Source organism: Mytilus trossulus, chromosome 14, assembly GCF_036588685.1.
Source record: "Mytilus trossulus isolate FHL-02 chromosome 14, PNRI_Mtr1.1.1.hap1, whole genome shotgun sequence".
In the NCBI taxonomy this organism is placed as follows: domain Eukaryota; kingdom Metazoa; phylum Mollusca; class Bivalvia; order Mytilida; family Mytilidae; genus Mytilus; species Mytilus trossulus.
The window spans coordinates 33,966,838-33,979,294 of NC_086386.1; the positions used below are offsets into that span (position 1 = coordinate 33,966,838).

Here is a 12,457-nt window from a genome sequence, read left to right on the forward strand (position 1 = left end):
GAATTATTGTTATACATTCATTTTACAGTTAAGTTGTGTGTTTATGTTTTTTTGTAGTAATTTAGATTATGAGTCCTGCCAGTGGAAGTTCCAGGGTATATTTGATATCAAGTTTTCTTTATTTTTTTGTAGTAATTTAGACTATGAGTCCTGCCAGTGGAAGTTCCAGGGTATATTTGATATCAAGTTTTCATTATTTTTTTGTAGTAATTTAGACTATGAGTCCTGCCAGTGGAGGTTCCAGGGTATATTTGATATCAAGTTTTTTTATTTTTTGTAGTAATTTAGATCATGAGTTCTGCCAGTGGAGGTTCCAGGGTATATTTGATATCAAGTTTTGTTTTTGTTTTTGTAGTAATTTAGACTATGAGTCCTGCCAGTGGAAGTTCCAGGGTATATTTGATATCAAGTTTTTTTATTTTTTGTAGTAATTTAGATCATGAGTTCTGCCAGTGGAAGTTCCAGGGTATATTTGATATCAAGTTTTTTTTATTTTTTGTAGTAATTTAGATCATGAGTCCTGCCAGTGGAGGTTCCAGGGTATATTTGATATCAAGTTTTTTTATTTTTTGTAGTAATTTAGATCATGAGTTCTGCCAGTGGAAGTTCCAGGGTATATTTGATATCAAGTTTTTTTATTTTTTGCAGTAATTTAGACTATGAGTCCTGCCAGTGGAAATTCCAGGGTATATTTGATATCAAGTTTTTTTTATTTTTTGCAGTAATTTAGATCATGAGTCCTGCCAGTGGAAGTTCCAGGGTATATTTGATATCAAGTTTTTTTTATTTTTTGTAGTAATTTAGATCATGAGTTCTACCAGTGGAGGTTCCAGGGTATATTTGATATCAATTTTGTTTTTGTTTTTGTAGTAATTTAGACTATGAGTCCTGCCAGTGGAAGTTCCAGGGTATATTTGATATCAAGTTTTTTTTATTTTTTGTAGTTATTTAGATCATGAGTTCTGCTAGTGGAAGTTCCAGGGTATATTTGATATCAAGTTTTTTTTATTTTTTGTAGTAATTTAGATCATGAGTTCTGCCAGTGGAGGTTCCAGGGTATATTTGATATCAAGTTTTTTTTATTTTTTGCAGTAATTTAGATCATGAGTCCTGCCAGTGGAAGTTCCAGGGTATATTTGATATCAAGTTTTTTTATTTTTTGTAGTAATTTATATCATGAGTTCTGCCAGTGGAAGTTCCAGGGTATATTTGATATCAAGTTTTTTTTATTTTTTGCAGTAATTTAGACTATGAGTCCTGCCAGTGGAAATTCCAGGGTATATTTGATATCAAGTTTTTTTATTTTTTGTAGTAATTTAGACTATGAGTCCTGCCAGTGGAAGTTCCAGGGTATATTTGATATCAAGTTTTTTATTTTTTTGTAGTAATTTAGATCATGAGTTCTGCCAGTGGAAGTTCCAGGGTATATTTGATATCAAGTTTTTTTTATTTTTTGTAGTAATTTAGATCATGAGTCCTGCCAGTGGAGGTTCCAGGGTATATTTGATATCAAGTTTTTTTTTATTTTTTGCAGTAATTTAGACTATGAGTCCTGCCAGTGGAAGTTCCAGGGTATATTTGATATCAAGTTTTTTTATTTTTATTTTTGTAGTAATTTAGATTATGAGTCCTGCCAGTGGAAGTTTCAGGGTATATTTGATATCAAGTTTTTTTATTTTTTGTAGTAATTTAGATCATGAGTCCTGCCAGTGGAAGTTCCAGGGTATATTTGATATTAATTTTTATTTTTATTTTTGTAGTAATTTAGATTATGAGTCCTGCCAGTGGAAGTTTCAGGGTATATTTGATATCAAGTTTTTTTATTTTTTGTAGTAATTTAGATCATGAGTCCTGCCAGTGGAAGTTCCAGGGTATATTTGATATTAATTTTATTTTTTATTTTTGTAGTAATTTAGACTATGAGTCCTGCCAGTGGAAGTTCCAGGGTATATTTGATATGACATCTCTTGTGACTGTTTGTGAGGGTAAAATAGCTGCAGATGGACAGGTAAACTATTATATTTCGTTTTGATTTTGATCCAAGAGGCCTTATTTGTTACTACTTAGTAATAAAGGGTGTCATAAAGTGATTTTAGATTTTCTGTATAACTATATTCATTCATAAGAAAGATGGAAGTTTTATGAAACCCATAATATGATCTTAGCATTAGCTTTGTTATTCTACCTAGTCAGGGCCTTAATGGTCTATGTCTCTGGTCTACCCCCATCATTTATACAATTTATTTGAAAAAAGGCAATGTGTTCAACCAATTAGCAACATGAGATTTCATCAAGGAACACCTTGATAACAAAATTAAGTTATAAGTTTAAAAAAATTGCCTTTGAACTAATGCCTTCATGTAAAGGTTCAAAATATTTGATGCATTTATTGATTTGTTGCTGTCAAGAACAAAAGTGTTGGTCATCTCTGTTTCATTACATATATTTATGTAACAGAATGTTATGTGTTTTTAATAGTTTCCCAATATGAAGCAGTCCTTTATGACCATTCCATTACCTCCATATATTTTATGTTTCAGCCCCTTAATATTAAGCAATCCTTTATGACCATTCCATTACCTCCATATATTTTATGTTTCAGCCCCTTAATATTAAGCAATCCTTTATGACCATTCCATTACTTCTCTATATTTTATGATTCAGCCCCTTAATATCAAGCAATCCTTTATGACCATTCCATTACCTCTATATATTTTATGATTCAGCCGTTTAATATCAAGCAATTCTTTAAGACCATGTGATTACCTCTCTATATTTTATGTTTCAGCCCCTTAATATCAAGCAGTCCTTCATGACTATGAGACTACCATTATATGTGTCATACGTTTTCCATGCTTTGTCTGGAGACAGAGGATGGAGACATATAGACACACAGACAGAATTAGAGATGACCTTTGTATATAATACAGCTGTTATGTGGGATGATGGGATATCGTCTTCAAGGTCATCTGACACAGATGGGTTGGAAGGGTCATTGTTTCCTGCTAGTATGAAAATTATTAACAACCGTTTGGTAGTGACCTTCAGAACAAAGGCTAGATTCAGGGGACAATTTGTTATGAATTATCCTGGTAAGTAATGCAGTAAATGTTATGGTGTATGATATATTTTTAATGAACATAAATATAAAAAAGAAGATGTGGTATGATTGCCAATGAGACAACTCTCCACAAGAGACGAAATAACACAAAATTCAACAGCTTTATTTCATTGTACAGCCCTCAACAATGAGCAAAGCCCATATCACATGCATAGTCAAAAGGTCCGGAAATCAGAAATGTAAAACAATCCAATTGAGAAAACTAATAGCCTAATTAATTTACAAAAATAAAATGAACAAAAAACAAATATGTATCACAGGAACACAAGACAACAACTGAATTTCAGGCTCTTGACTTGGGATAGGCACACACATACAGAATAATGAATATAGAATTAAACTTCAAATACTCTTTTTAACAGGAACAGGTGAGCAAATTGAATACCACTAGTTTAATATGATTAGGCAGATTTAAAATAAAGAAAAGATTTGAAAAAGGAAACACCAATGAACATACAATTGTTTATGCTTTTAAGATTTCTTAATGAACTATACCTAACTTGTATGGATGAGAAAACGGTTGCAATGGATTTTAGAAAATAACCATAACCAAGGAACGAGGGATTAATTGCAGGTCTTAAATTTGATAGATTCTCAGAGAACATAAAGAATTATTAGAAAAAAAAAGTTGGTTTTCTAAATGTTTTGTCATTTGATGCATATTTGTTTGGGGCCAGCTGAAGGACGCCCCAGTGCGGGAGTTTCTCACTGCATTGAAGACCTGTCGTTGACCTTCTGCTGTTGTCTGCTCTAAGTTCGGGTTGTTGTCTCTTTGACACTTTTTATACGACCGCAAATTTTGAAAAAATTTTCGTCGTATATTGCTATCACGTTGGCGTCGTCGTCGTCGTCGTCGTCGTCGTCGTCGTCCGAATACTTTTAGTTTTCGCACTCTAACTTTAGTAAAAGTGAATAGAAATCTATGAAATTTTAACACAAGCTTTATGACCATAAAAGGAAGCCTGGTATTGATTTTGGGAGTTTTGGTCCCAACATTTTAGGAATTAGGGGCCAAAAAGGGCCCAAATAAGCAATTTCTTGGTTTTCGCACTATAACTTTAGTTTAAGTTAATAGAAATCTATGAAATTTTGACACAAGGTTGATGACCACAAAAGAAAGGTTGGGATTGATTTTGGGAGTTTTGGTTTCAACAGTTTAGGAATTAGGGGCCAAAAAAGGGCCCAAATAAGCATTATTCTTAGTTTTCGCACAATAACTTTAGTTAAAGTAAATAGAAATCAATGAAATTTAAACACAATGTTTATGGCCACATAAGGAAGGTTGGTATTGATTTTGGGAGTTTTGGTCCCAACAGTTAAGGAAAAAGGGGCCCAAAGGGTCCAAAATTAAACTTTGTTTGATTTCATCAAAATTGAATAATTGGGGTTCTTTAATATGCCGAATCTAACTGTGTATGTAGGTTCTTCATTTTTGGTCCCGTTTTCAAATTGGTCTACATTAAGGTCCAAAGGGTCCAAAATTAAACTTAGTTTGATTTTAACAAAAATTGAAACCTTGGGGTTCTTTGATATGCTGAATCTAAAAATGTACTTAGATTTTTGATTATTGGCCCAGTTTTCAAGTTGGCCCAAATCGAGGTCCAAATAAAACATAGTTTGATTTCATCAAAAATTGAATAATTGGGGTTCTTTGATATGCCAAATCTAACTGTGTATGTAGATTCTTAATTTTTGGGAGTTTTGGTCCCAACAGTTAAGGAAAAAGGGGCCCAAAGGGTCCAAAATTAAACTTTGTTTGATTTCATCAAAATTGAATAATTGGGGTTCTTTAATATGCCGAATCTAACTGTGTATGTAGGTTCTTCATTTTTGGTCCCGTTTTCAAATTGGTCTACATTAAGGTCCAAAGGGTCCAAAATTAAACTTAGTTTGATTTTAACAAAAATTGAAACCTTGGGGTTCTTTGATATGCTGAATCTAAAAATGTACTTAGATTTTTGATTATTGGCCCAGTTTTCAAGTTGGCCCAAATCGAGGTCCAAATAAAACATAGTTTGATTTCATCAAAAATTGAATAATTGGGGTTCTTTGATATGCCAAATCTAACTGTGTATGTAGATTCTTAATTTTTGATCCAGTTTTAAAATTGGTCTAAATTAAAGTGCAAAGGGTCCAAAATTAAACTAAGTTTGATTTTAACAAAAATTAAATTCTTGGGCCTCTTTGATATGCTGAATCTAAACATGTACTTAGATTTTTGATTATGGGCCCAGTTTTCAAGTTGGTCCAAATCAGGATCTAAAATTATTATATTAAGTATTGTGCAATAGCAAGTCTTTTCAATTGCGCACAGTATTGTGCAATGGCAAGAAATATCTAATTTCACAATATTGTGAAATTGCAAATTTTTTTTTAATTAAGAGTTATCTTTCTTTGTCCAGTATAGTAAGCAAGAAATATCTGCAAGAATTTTTTTTAATTGGAGTTATCTTTCTTTGTCCAGAATCAACTTAAATCTTTGTTATATACAATATACAATGTATATTCACTTTTTACTACCAACTGATAAATTTAAATAATCTTTACCATTCAGTGATAACAAGCAGTTTTTTTACATCTTAATATTTTATGATGTATTTAAATGAGTAGTAATTGTTGCAAACTCCATTAGAATATTTTAATTGAAGTTAGTTTTGGAATAAGGGAAAGGGGGATGTGATTAAAAAATTGGGTTCAATTTTTCTCATTTGAAATTTCATAAATAAAAAGAAAATTTCTTCAAACATTTTTTTGAGAGGATTAATATTCAACAGCATAGTGAATTGCTCTTAGAGAAAACAAAAATGTTAAGTTCATTTGAATACATTCATTCTGTGTCAGAAACCTATGCTGTGTCAACTATTTAATCACAATCCAAATTTAGAGCGGAATCCAGCTTGAATGTTGTGTCAATACTTGCCCCAACCGTTCAGGGTTCAACCTCTGCGGTCGTATAAAGCTACGCCCTGCGGAGCATCTGGTTCCCATTTCCATTCTCAATTTTATACTATTACCTTTTGTTTAACAATTATTATATGTTGTTCATAAAGTAGGTACAGTGCCTATGATATATAGTACAACCAATGACAATACTAATTACTAGTTTATGATTTATGATTTACTATTTTGTAGACTCTCTATATCAGTCATCTGTATCATGTATAGAGAATCCTAAAATGACCTTCACCTTGAGAATGCTGCGTAGCTCTAAAACTTATGATAAGGCTGACCAACTTTGGCAGTTTGAATCTGACTTTTCTGTATGTATTTTGTATATGTTTCTATTTATTTTGTTTGAATTTTGATATTAGTTTAAACATATTTATTTATAGTGGATTGGGAAACAAGTTTTGCAACTTATATTATTCCCTTTCCACTTTGCGGGTGTGAATGCTGCCTTGTAGTGGCATTAGCCTACTCTTTTTCGAAATCTACAAGGGTGTCTTTAACGTGCAAGAGATGTGGCTCTCTCTTAACACGGGTCAGCCATTTATCGTCCCTTTCCGACGGACTATCAACTTTCCTCAAGACCATACTCGCAGATAATTTTGATATTAATGTGACTGTCAAATTTTTTTTTTAAAATGAACAATGCCAATATACTGTAATACTCTATTATAGTTTTGCAACATTTGTCCAGTTTGCTACTAATTTATCTTATGTTACAATTTGTTAGATAAAACCATTATAGGTCAAGGTACCGTCTTCATTATGTTTTTGAAGAAAAAAAAACCTGCTAAACCAATGATAGTTTAAAAACAATGGGCAAGATTGATCTTACTTTGAAAAAAATATTTAGTCACCTCAAATTTAAATGTTTTTGCCATATAAAAGTAGAAATATTCTTTTGCAGATGAAGGATTATTCTGGATTATACAAAATCAATCTGGTTCCTTGTACAACATCAGCAAGACAGGCATATGATCCACCAATCAAATGTCAACCACAACATATAATGACCTTTGACCTACCAATCAGATTCCAACAAGTCAGTGATCCAGTGCCATCTAAGTACACTTTAAATTCCAAGTTCAGATTAATGAGGAAAAGAGATTTATGGCTGTCTGATAATAAGGATGAAGTAGAAGTTGACATGGCTTTTTCTCCAGGTATTATCATTCAGCTAAAAAAAATATTATTGTGTAAAAAGAGGGCACATGTTTTCTGTTTGCTAAACGTATCTAACAATGGTCACTTGAAGTAATCCTTTCCAACAAAACTATCATAACATTGTATTTCCAATTCAAAGTAACAACCTAAAGTCTTAAGGTAAACAAATATGCATGACCTCAACAGAGATAAACATGTGTGATACACTGCATTACATTTAATTGAACTGATTTTCAATGAACACTGATTACTTTGGGAAGATGTTAACCAAGGAAATGTGATCAAGCTAGATTAGACCTAAATAATGCATTTTTTTGTACTATTAAAGTGTTACCTTTGACTGTCCTTCCGTCTGTTCAGTTTCTTCACTCTAAACTTTTAAAAGTTTTCCTCATCCAAATTTTATGAAACTCACATCCAATGCTAAGAACCACAACACACCTCATTTTGAATTTGCCAAAAATTGCAAAGATTGAGGGGGCATTTGTGTCCTCAAACACATTCTTCTTTTTATTTAAATTTCAAACATTTATTTACATATATTGTTGTAAGCTTTTGATTTCTGAGCTACATCAATGAAGTCAAAAGTTTAAAGAAGGGGATTCATGTAACAAAGTTAACAATTTTCAAAGTATTTTTTACAAAATATAAACCATTTTTGGCACCATTTATCAGTCTAGCCCTTCAGTATGGTCAAGCATTTGTATAAATATACATTATTTCCTTTCAGGTGATACACTTTATGGTAGAATAGATTCATCAGCTGACCTTGGACAGACAATTAACCTTGGTATAGACAAAGTATTTATATGTTCTGGAAAAGATGGTTATATACCTAGATATGACCCAGAAAATGACCTATATGGATGTCTTGGACCAAAGGATAAACTGGAACAGTCCTTGAAAATACTTGTAAGTAATTGGGGTCTAAATCAATGATTGTTCAAGATGTGTTAATTTTGTCCATCTGCCGGTCAGTCTATCCATGAACCACTTTGCTTGAAATGGAATGAAATTTTACATTAGTTAAACATAACATATCACATTTTCATATAAGTTGAAAAATATGAAATTTTGAGAAAAAATGTTTTGTTAGCACAATTATCCAATATTAGATATTAGACTGGATTGAAACCTGACCCATTTCCATTCTCAATTTTACAATTAACATAAAAAATCATTCAGATTCTCCTATATGTTATAAGATATGAACCATGGCGATTGATATCTATATGTTTAACTCTCATTTAATTTTGTAGGATTCATTAGCACCCGATACAGTGGATACCAGTGTGGACGGGGTACAGTTTAAAGTTCTGCTGGCCAGAGACGATCCTAGAGCTACATCTCTAGTACAACAGCCTGGAGCTGATGGCTTCTCAATTGATACTCAACCTTTGTTTCAGGTTAGTATGAATTATTTATTTAACTGTTGATACATCAAAAGTTTTCTGTGAATTGAATTATACACCTGCATACTGACAATTTCCTTTCAAAATAATACACTAGGCCTTTCATAGTATGAATCATAATTTAGTTTGAAGGAAAGGCATTGGTTTTATTTTGCAAGTCAAAGAGTCTATTCTGTAATTTTAATCAACTTTTCATAGTGTTCAGATTTTGTAAAACTATATAGCTAATTTTGACTTGTACATCTGGCTTACAGAATTTAAATTCTGGTATTTATGATGAATACATTTATTGGTAAATTCACATCTCTGTTATTTACCTTTCATGATCGGGTCCATACAAATCTGTTTCATGATGTGCAGAATTTTATCTTTAATCAAATCTATTTAGTTCTTTAAATTAATAAATTTCATGTTGAATTGTAAAAAATATATTATTATAATTTTATTATTGTTTTTTAGGCTGACAATGATAGAGTTTGGTTCTTACATTCTGTTTACTCATTAAAAGCTGACAGACAGAAGAGAGACCTTGCATCTGAAGGGCAGAACATTAATCAACCAGGGACTGGAACAAACATGATCAGGATCAGAACAACAACAAGGCCTCAGCCTGATGCTGATCTGAACCTTTCTAGAAGTGTGGATGAGAAACAATCTAACACAACACTTCTTCCAGTTTTGATTGGCCTATCAATACTGCTAATAATTATTTTGATTCTTTTAATTCTTTTGATCAGAAGACATAAGAAAAGGTCTTCACCACCGCCATCACCAACCAGTACAATCACAGTGGTTGATAGGAAAGGAAAAGTTATGGTGGTTCATCTACCCGATTCAAAATCACCAGATCAGAGATCAGAAGTTTGAGAGTTTATAAATAAATCACCTATTTTTATCCATGATGCAATGCATAACAAATCATTAGGTTAAATCGTGCTAAACTATGGTTGAATAAAACCTGCTGATCAAAGATCAAAAGTTTCAGTGTTTTTACAGAAACCATGTATTTTTTTATATTCATGGTGCGTTACATAACAAATTATGAGGTTAAATCATGATCAACTATGGTTGGATAAGATCAAAATAAGATGTTTAGGAAGATCTTTGAATAATAATTACAGAGATCAACTTTGTTGTTTCTGTTTAAACTTTATTGACTTGTTATGGTGAGGTAAATTTTTCATCAAGAGTGGCTTGCTTGTATCAGATCAGCCGTTTGCATTATGCCACATTGTAAAGTACTAGAATAATTTTTCATGTAAAATGAAATTTGAAGTAGTCTCTCAACTGTGGTGGTAACTATTAGAATCCAATTTTTATGCAATTGATCTCAAAATATGATATTGAATGTTAAAAAGAAAGGGTAAACTAATGTTTAATACTGAGAACATGGAAAACTATAACATTGAGAATAGAGGGTAAAATACTCATATATTATAAATAAGGAAGCTAATTATCAATTGTAATTTGAACTCAGTTACAGTTAGGTATGTGGAATTTGTTGCTTTTCCTGTGAACATTTTTGGTGAATATTAATTACACAATTTTTTGACACTCTATTTATAAATTCCAATATGTTCTATTTTGAACTGAAGTTAAACCAATCGTAACATTTTTAAGTGCCATTATTTTGTACATTATATATTCTTTTTCAAGAGTTATTTCAGTATTTTTGATACATGGATTTACTCATTCTTATCAAATTCAAGTGTTCAAATATAGATTATAATAGTTTTGAAGAAGATTTTGTAATGAAGCAATATTTTGTTGACAATCTTATCCTTTTTATCGGGTTGTTAGTATTTTAAAATCTTCTAAGGTATTTGAGAATTTTGAGCATCTGAACCCTATTGGGTAATATCTACGCATATTTTAAATTATTCATATATGATATTACTCTCAAACTGTTCCTGAATTTTGCCTGAAAACATACTGATGATTATTATATTATTTATATATATTTGTTTTGCAATATTCCAATACTACTTTTCTACAAATCGATTACACCTTGATATCAAAAATCCAGGACATTTTTTTTTTTGGTTTATAATCTCAGACATATTTTTTAATTGATATATTTGACAAATTTTGATTGTTTGAAAGTTAAATTTTTAAAGCTTAAATTGAAACTTTTAGCATTTTTGGCTTTGTTAGTGGGTAATTGGTTTAATATATGTTGAGATGTTTAAATATTTACCAATTATAAAAGTACGGGAAAGTGTGTGAAAGTGACAAGTGCTTTATTGAATATATGCTCAGGATGTATTTATTTTATTTTCTGTTTATACCAAAGATTATTTTGATACTAAAATCAAAACTTATTTGCCAGTAATCCATTAAAGAAATACTCAACATCATTATATTCATTTATGTTATTAACATGTATATTTTTAATAACATTGATCATGCTAGAAAAAGTATTTAATGATAGTATTTTATAATTAGTGATTACTATGCAATTAATCTTGTGCTCTTTCATTCATCTAGTTTAGTTTTTGTTAGTATCCATAAAGCTTTTGCTCAGTTTTGACAGGGATCCAGAAAACATGAGAAAAACATCATTTTAATTAGTGGACTTTGGTAGAAGTTGTCATGAAATATTGATTTGAAACTAAATGTTAGATATAGAGGAAGTTGACTATGACTGATAATAAGAATAAATTACAATTTTCACTCACCTGCAAAATATATTTAATTTATATATATATTAATCTTGCATAGAATTCCATGCTTAATGCGTATTTTTTTTAGTACAGAACATTCCCATTCTTTTCAAAAGTGCAATGTTTTTTGTTGTTGTGTAGATTCATGTCTTTTATTTACAAAAACTGTGTGTTACATATAGTTCTTTTCTCTCTTGTTCTTATGTTATAGAGATAAATTTAAAAAAAAAACCTTGCAATTTAAGTTTCCTTTAATAATTGTTAACCATGGATCATGTTTATTTTTCTACAAATTATTCAATTTTTTTTTCAAATTGTATGTAAATATTGTGCCATATGATTTTGATTTTGTGTGTGTGTAAAATCAACTTATTTGTTACAATTTTGTGCATCGGATAACAGTGTTTTATATAAACAATTAGGACACAATTGAATTTATCATTATTTATTCAGATATATTTGTTAATCAGTAACGTTTTAAAATTTTCATAAAAAATCCATTTGACGTGTATGTTTCTTTAACAAAATTATATTACATTGTAATGTCATTGTACTGTTGTGTATGTGTGGTTGTGTTTTTGTAATAAATGTGATGAATATTATGATACATTATTTGTTTATTGATTAATATTATACTTTTAATATTCACTATGAATGTTGAGCCATGTACATTGTATTTATTTATCACATATATGTCATAAAGCACCCACATAGTCATTCAAGAAAGAATTGTGTCACTGTGAGGTCAGTGTTTATGTATAGTTATAAAAATCTATCACTTAAAAAAAAAATATTGGTTGAAAAATAAAAGTAAATCTATTTTCAATTGTTATAAATAAAAAAATACACAAAATGATTGTCAATTAACACATTTTTTTTTTACATTTAGAAATTTTAATATCTTTTTTCTTTCATTTTTTACCTAGTGTAAAAAATACATCAAACCTTGTTTCATTGTTATGTTTTCTTTCTCCACATCCTTCATCCTAGTATAGGCTTTTACTGTTCATTATGCACCAAATTTGATATTTATTTTTAACAATATTTTGTCTTAAATATTTCTATTAGAAGTGCTGAATGCCACGGTTTAACTGTACATGCCTAATATAGTGATGTAGCTTTTGTTACTTAAGTGTTTTGTATTTTTAACA

General features: G+C 30.4%; 1 protein-coding gene across 1 annotated transcript in view; it reads left to right on the forward strand.

Moving 5' to 3' along the window:
- LOC134696328 (extracellular matrix protein 3-like) overlaps window positions 1–11,573 on the forward strand; it is a 56,570-nt gene extending 44,997 nt beyond the window's left edge. The window contains exons 18-24 of the mRNA XM_063558051.1: window positions 1,909–2,008; window positions 2,789–3,092; window positions 6,254–6,381; window positions 6,975–7,230; window positions 7,962–8,143; window positions 8,491–8,637; window positions 9,103–11,573. Coding sequence (XP_063414121.1) covers window positions 1,909–2,008; window positions 2,789–3,092; window positions 6,254–6,381; window positions 6,975–7,230; window positions 7,962–8,143; window positions 8,491–8,637; window positions 9,103–9,510 — 1,525 coding nt within the window. The 3' untranslated portion in view covers window positions 9,511–11,573. The remainder of the gene's footprint in view (window positions 1–1,908; window positions 2,009–2,788; window positions 3,093–6,253; window positions 6,382–6,974; window positions 7,231–7,961; window positions 8,144–8,490; window positions 8,638–9,102) is intronic.
- The last annotated feature ends 884 nt before the right edge of the window (window positions 11,574–12,457 follow it).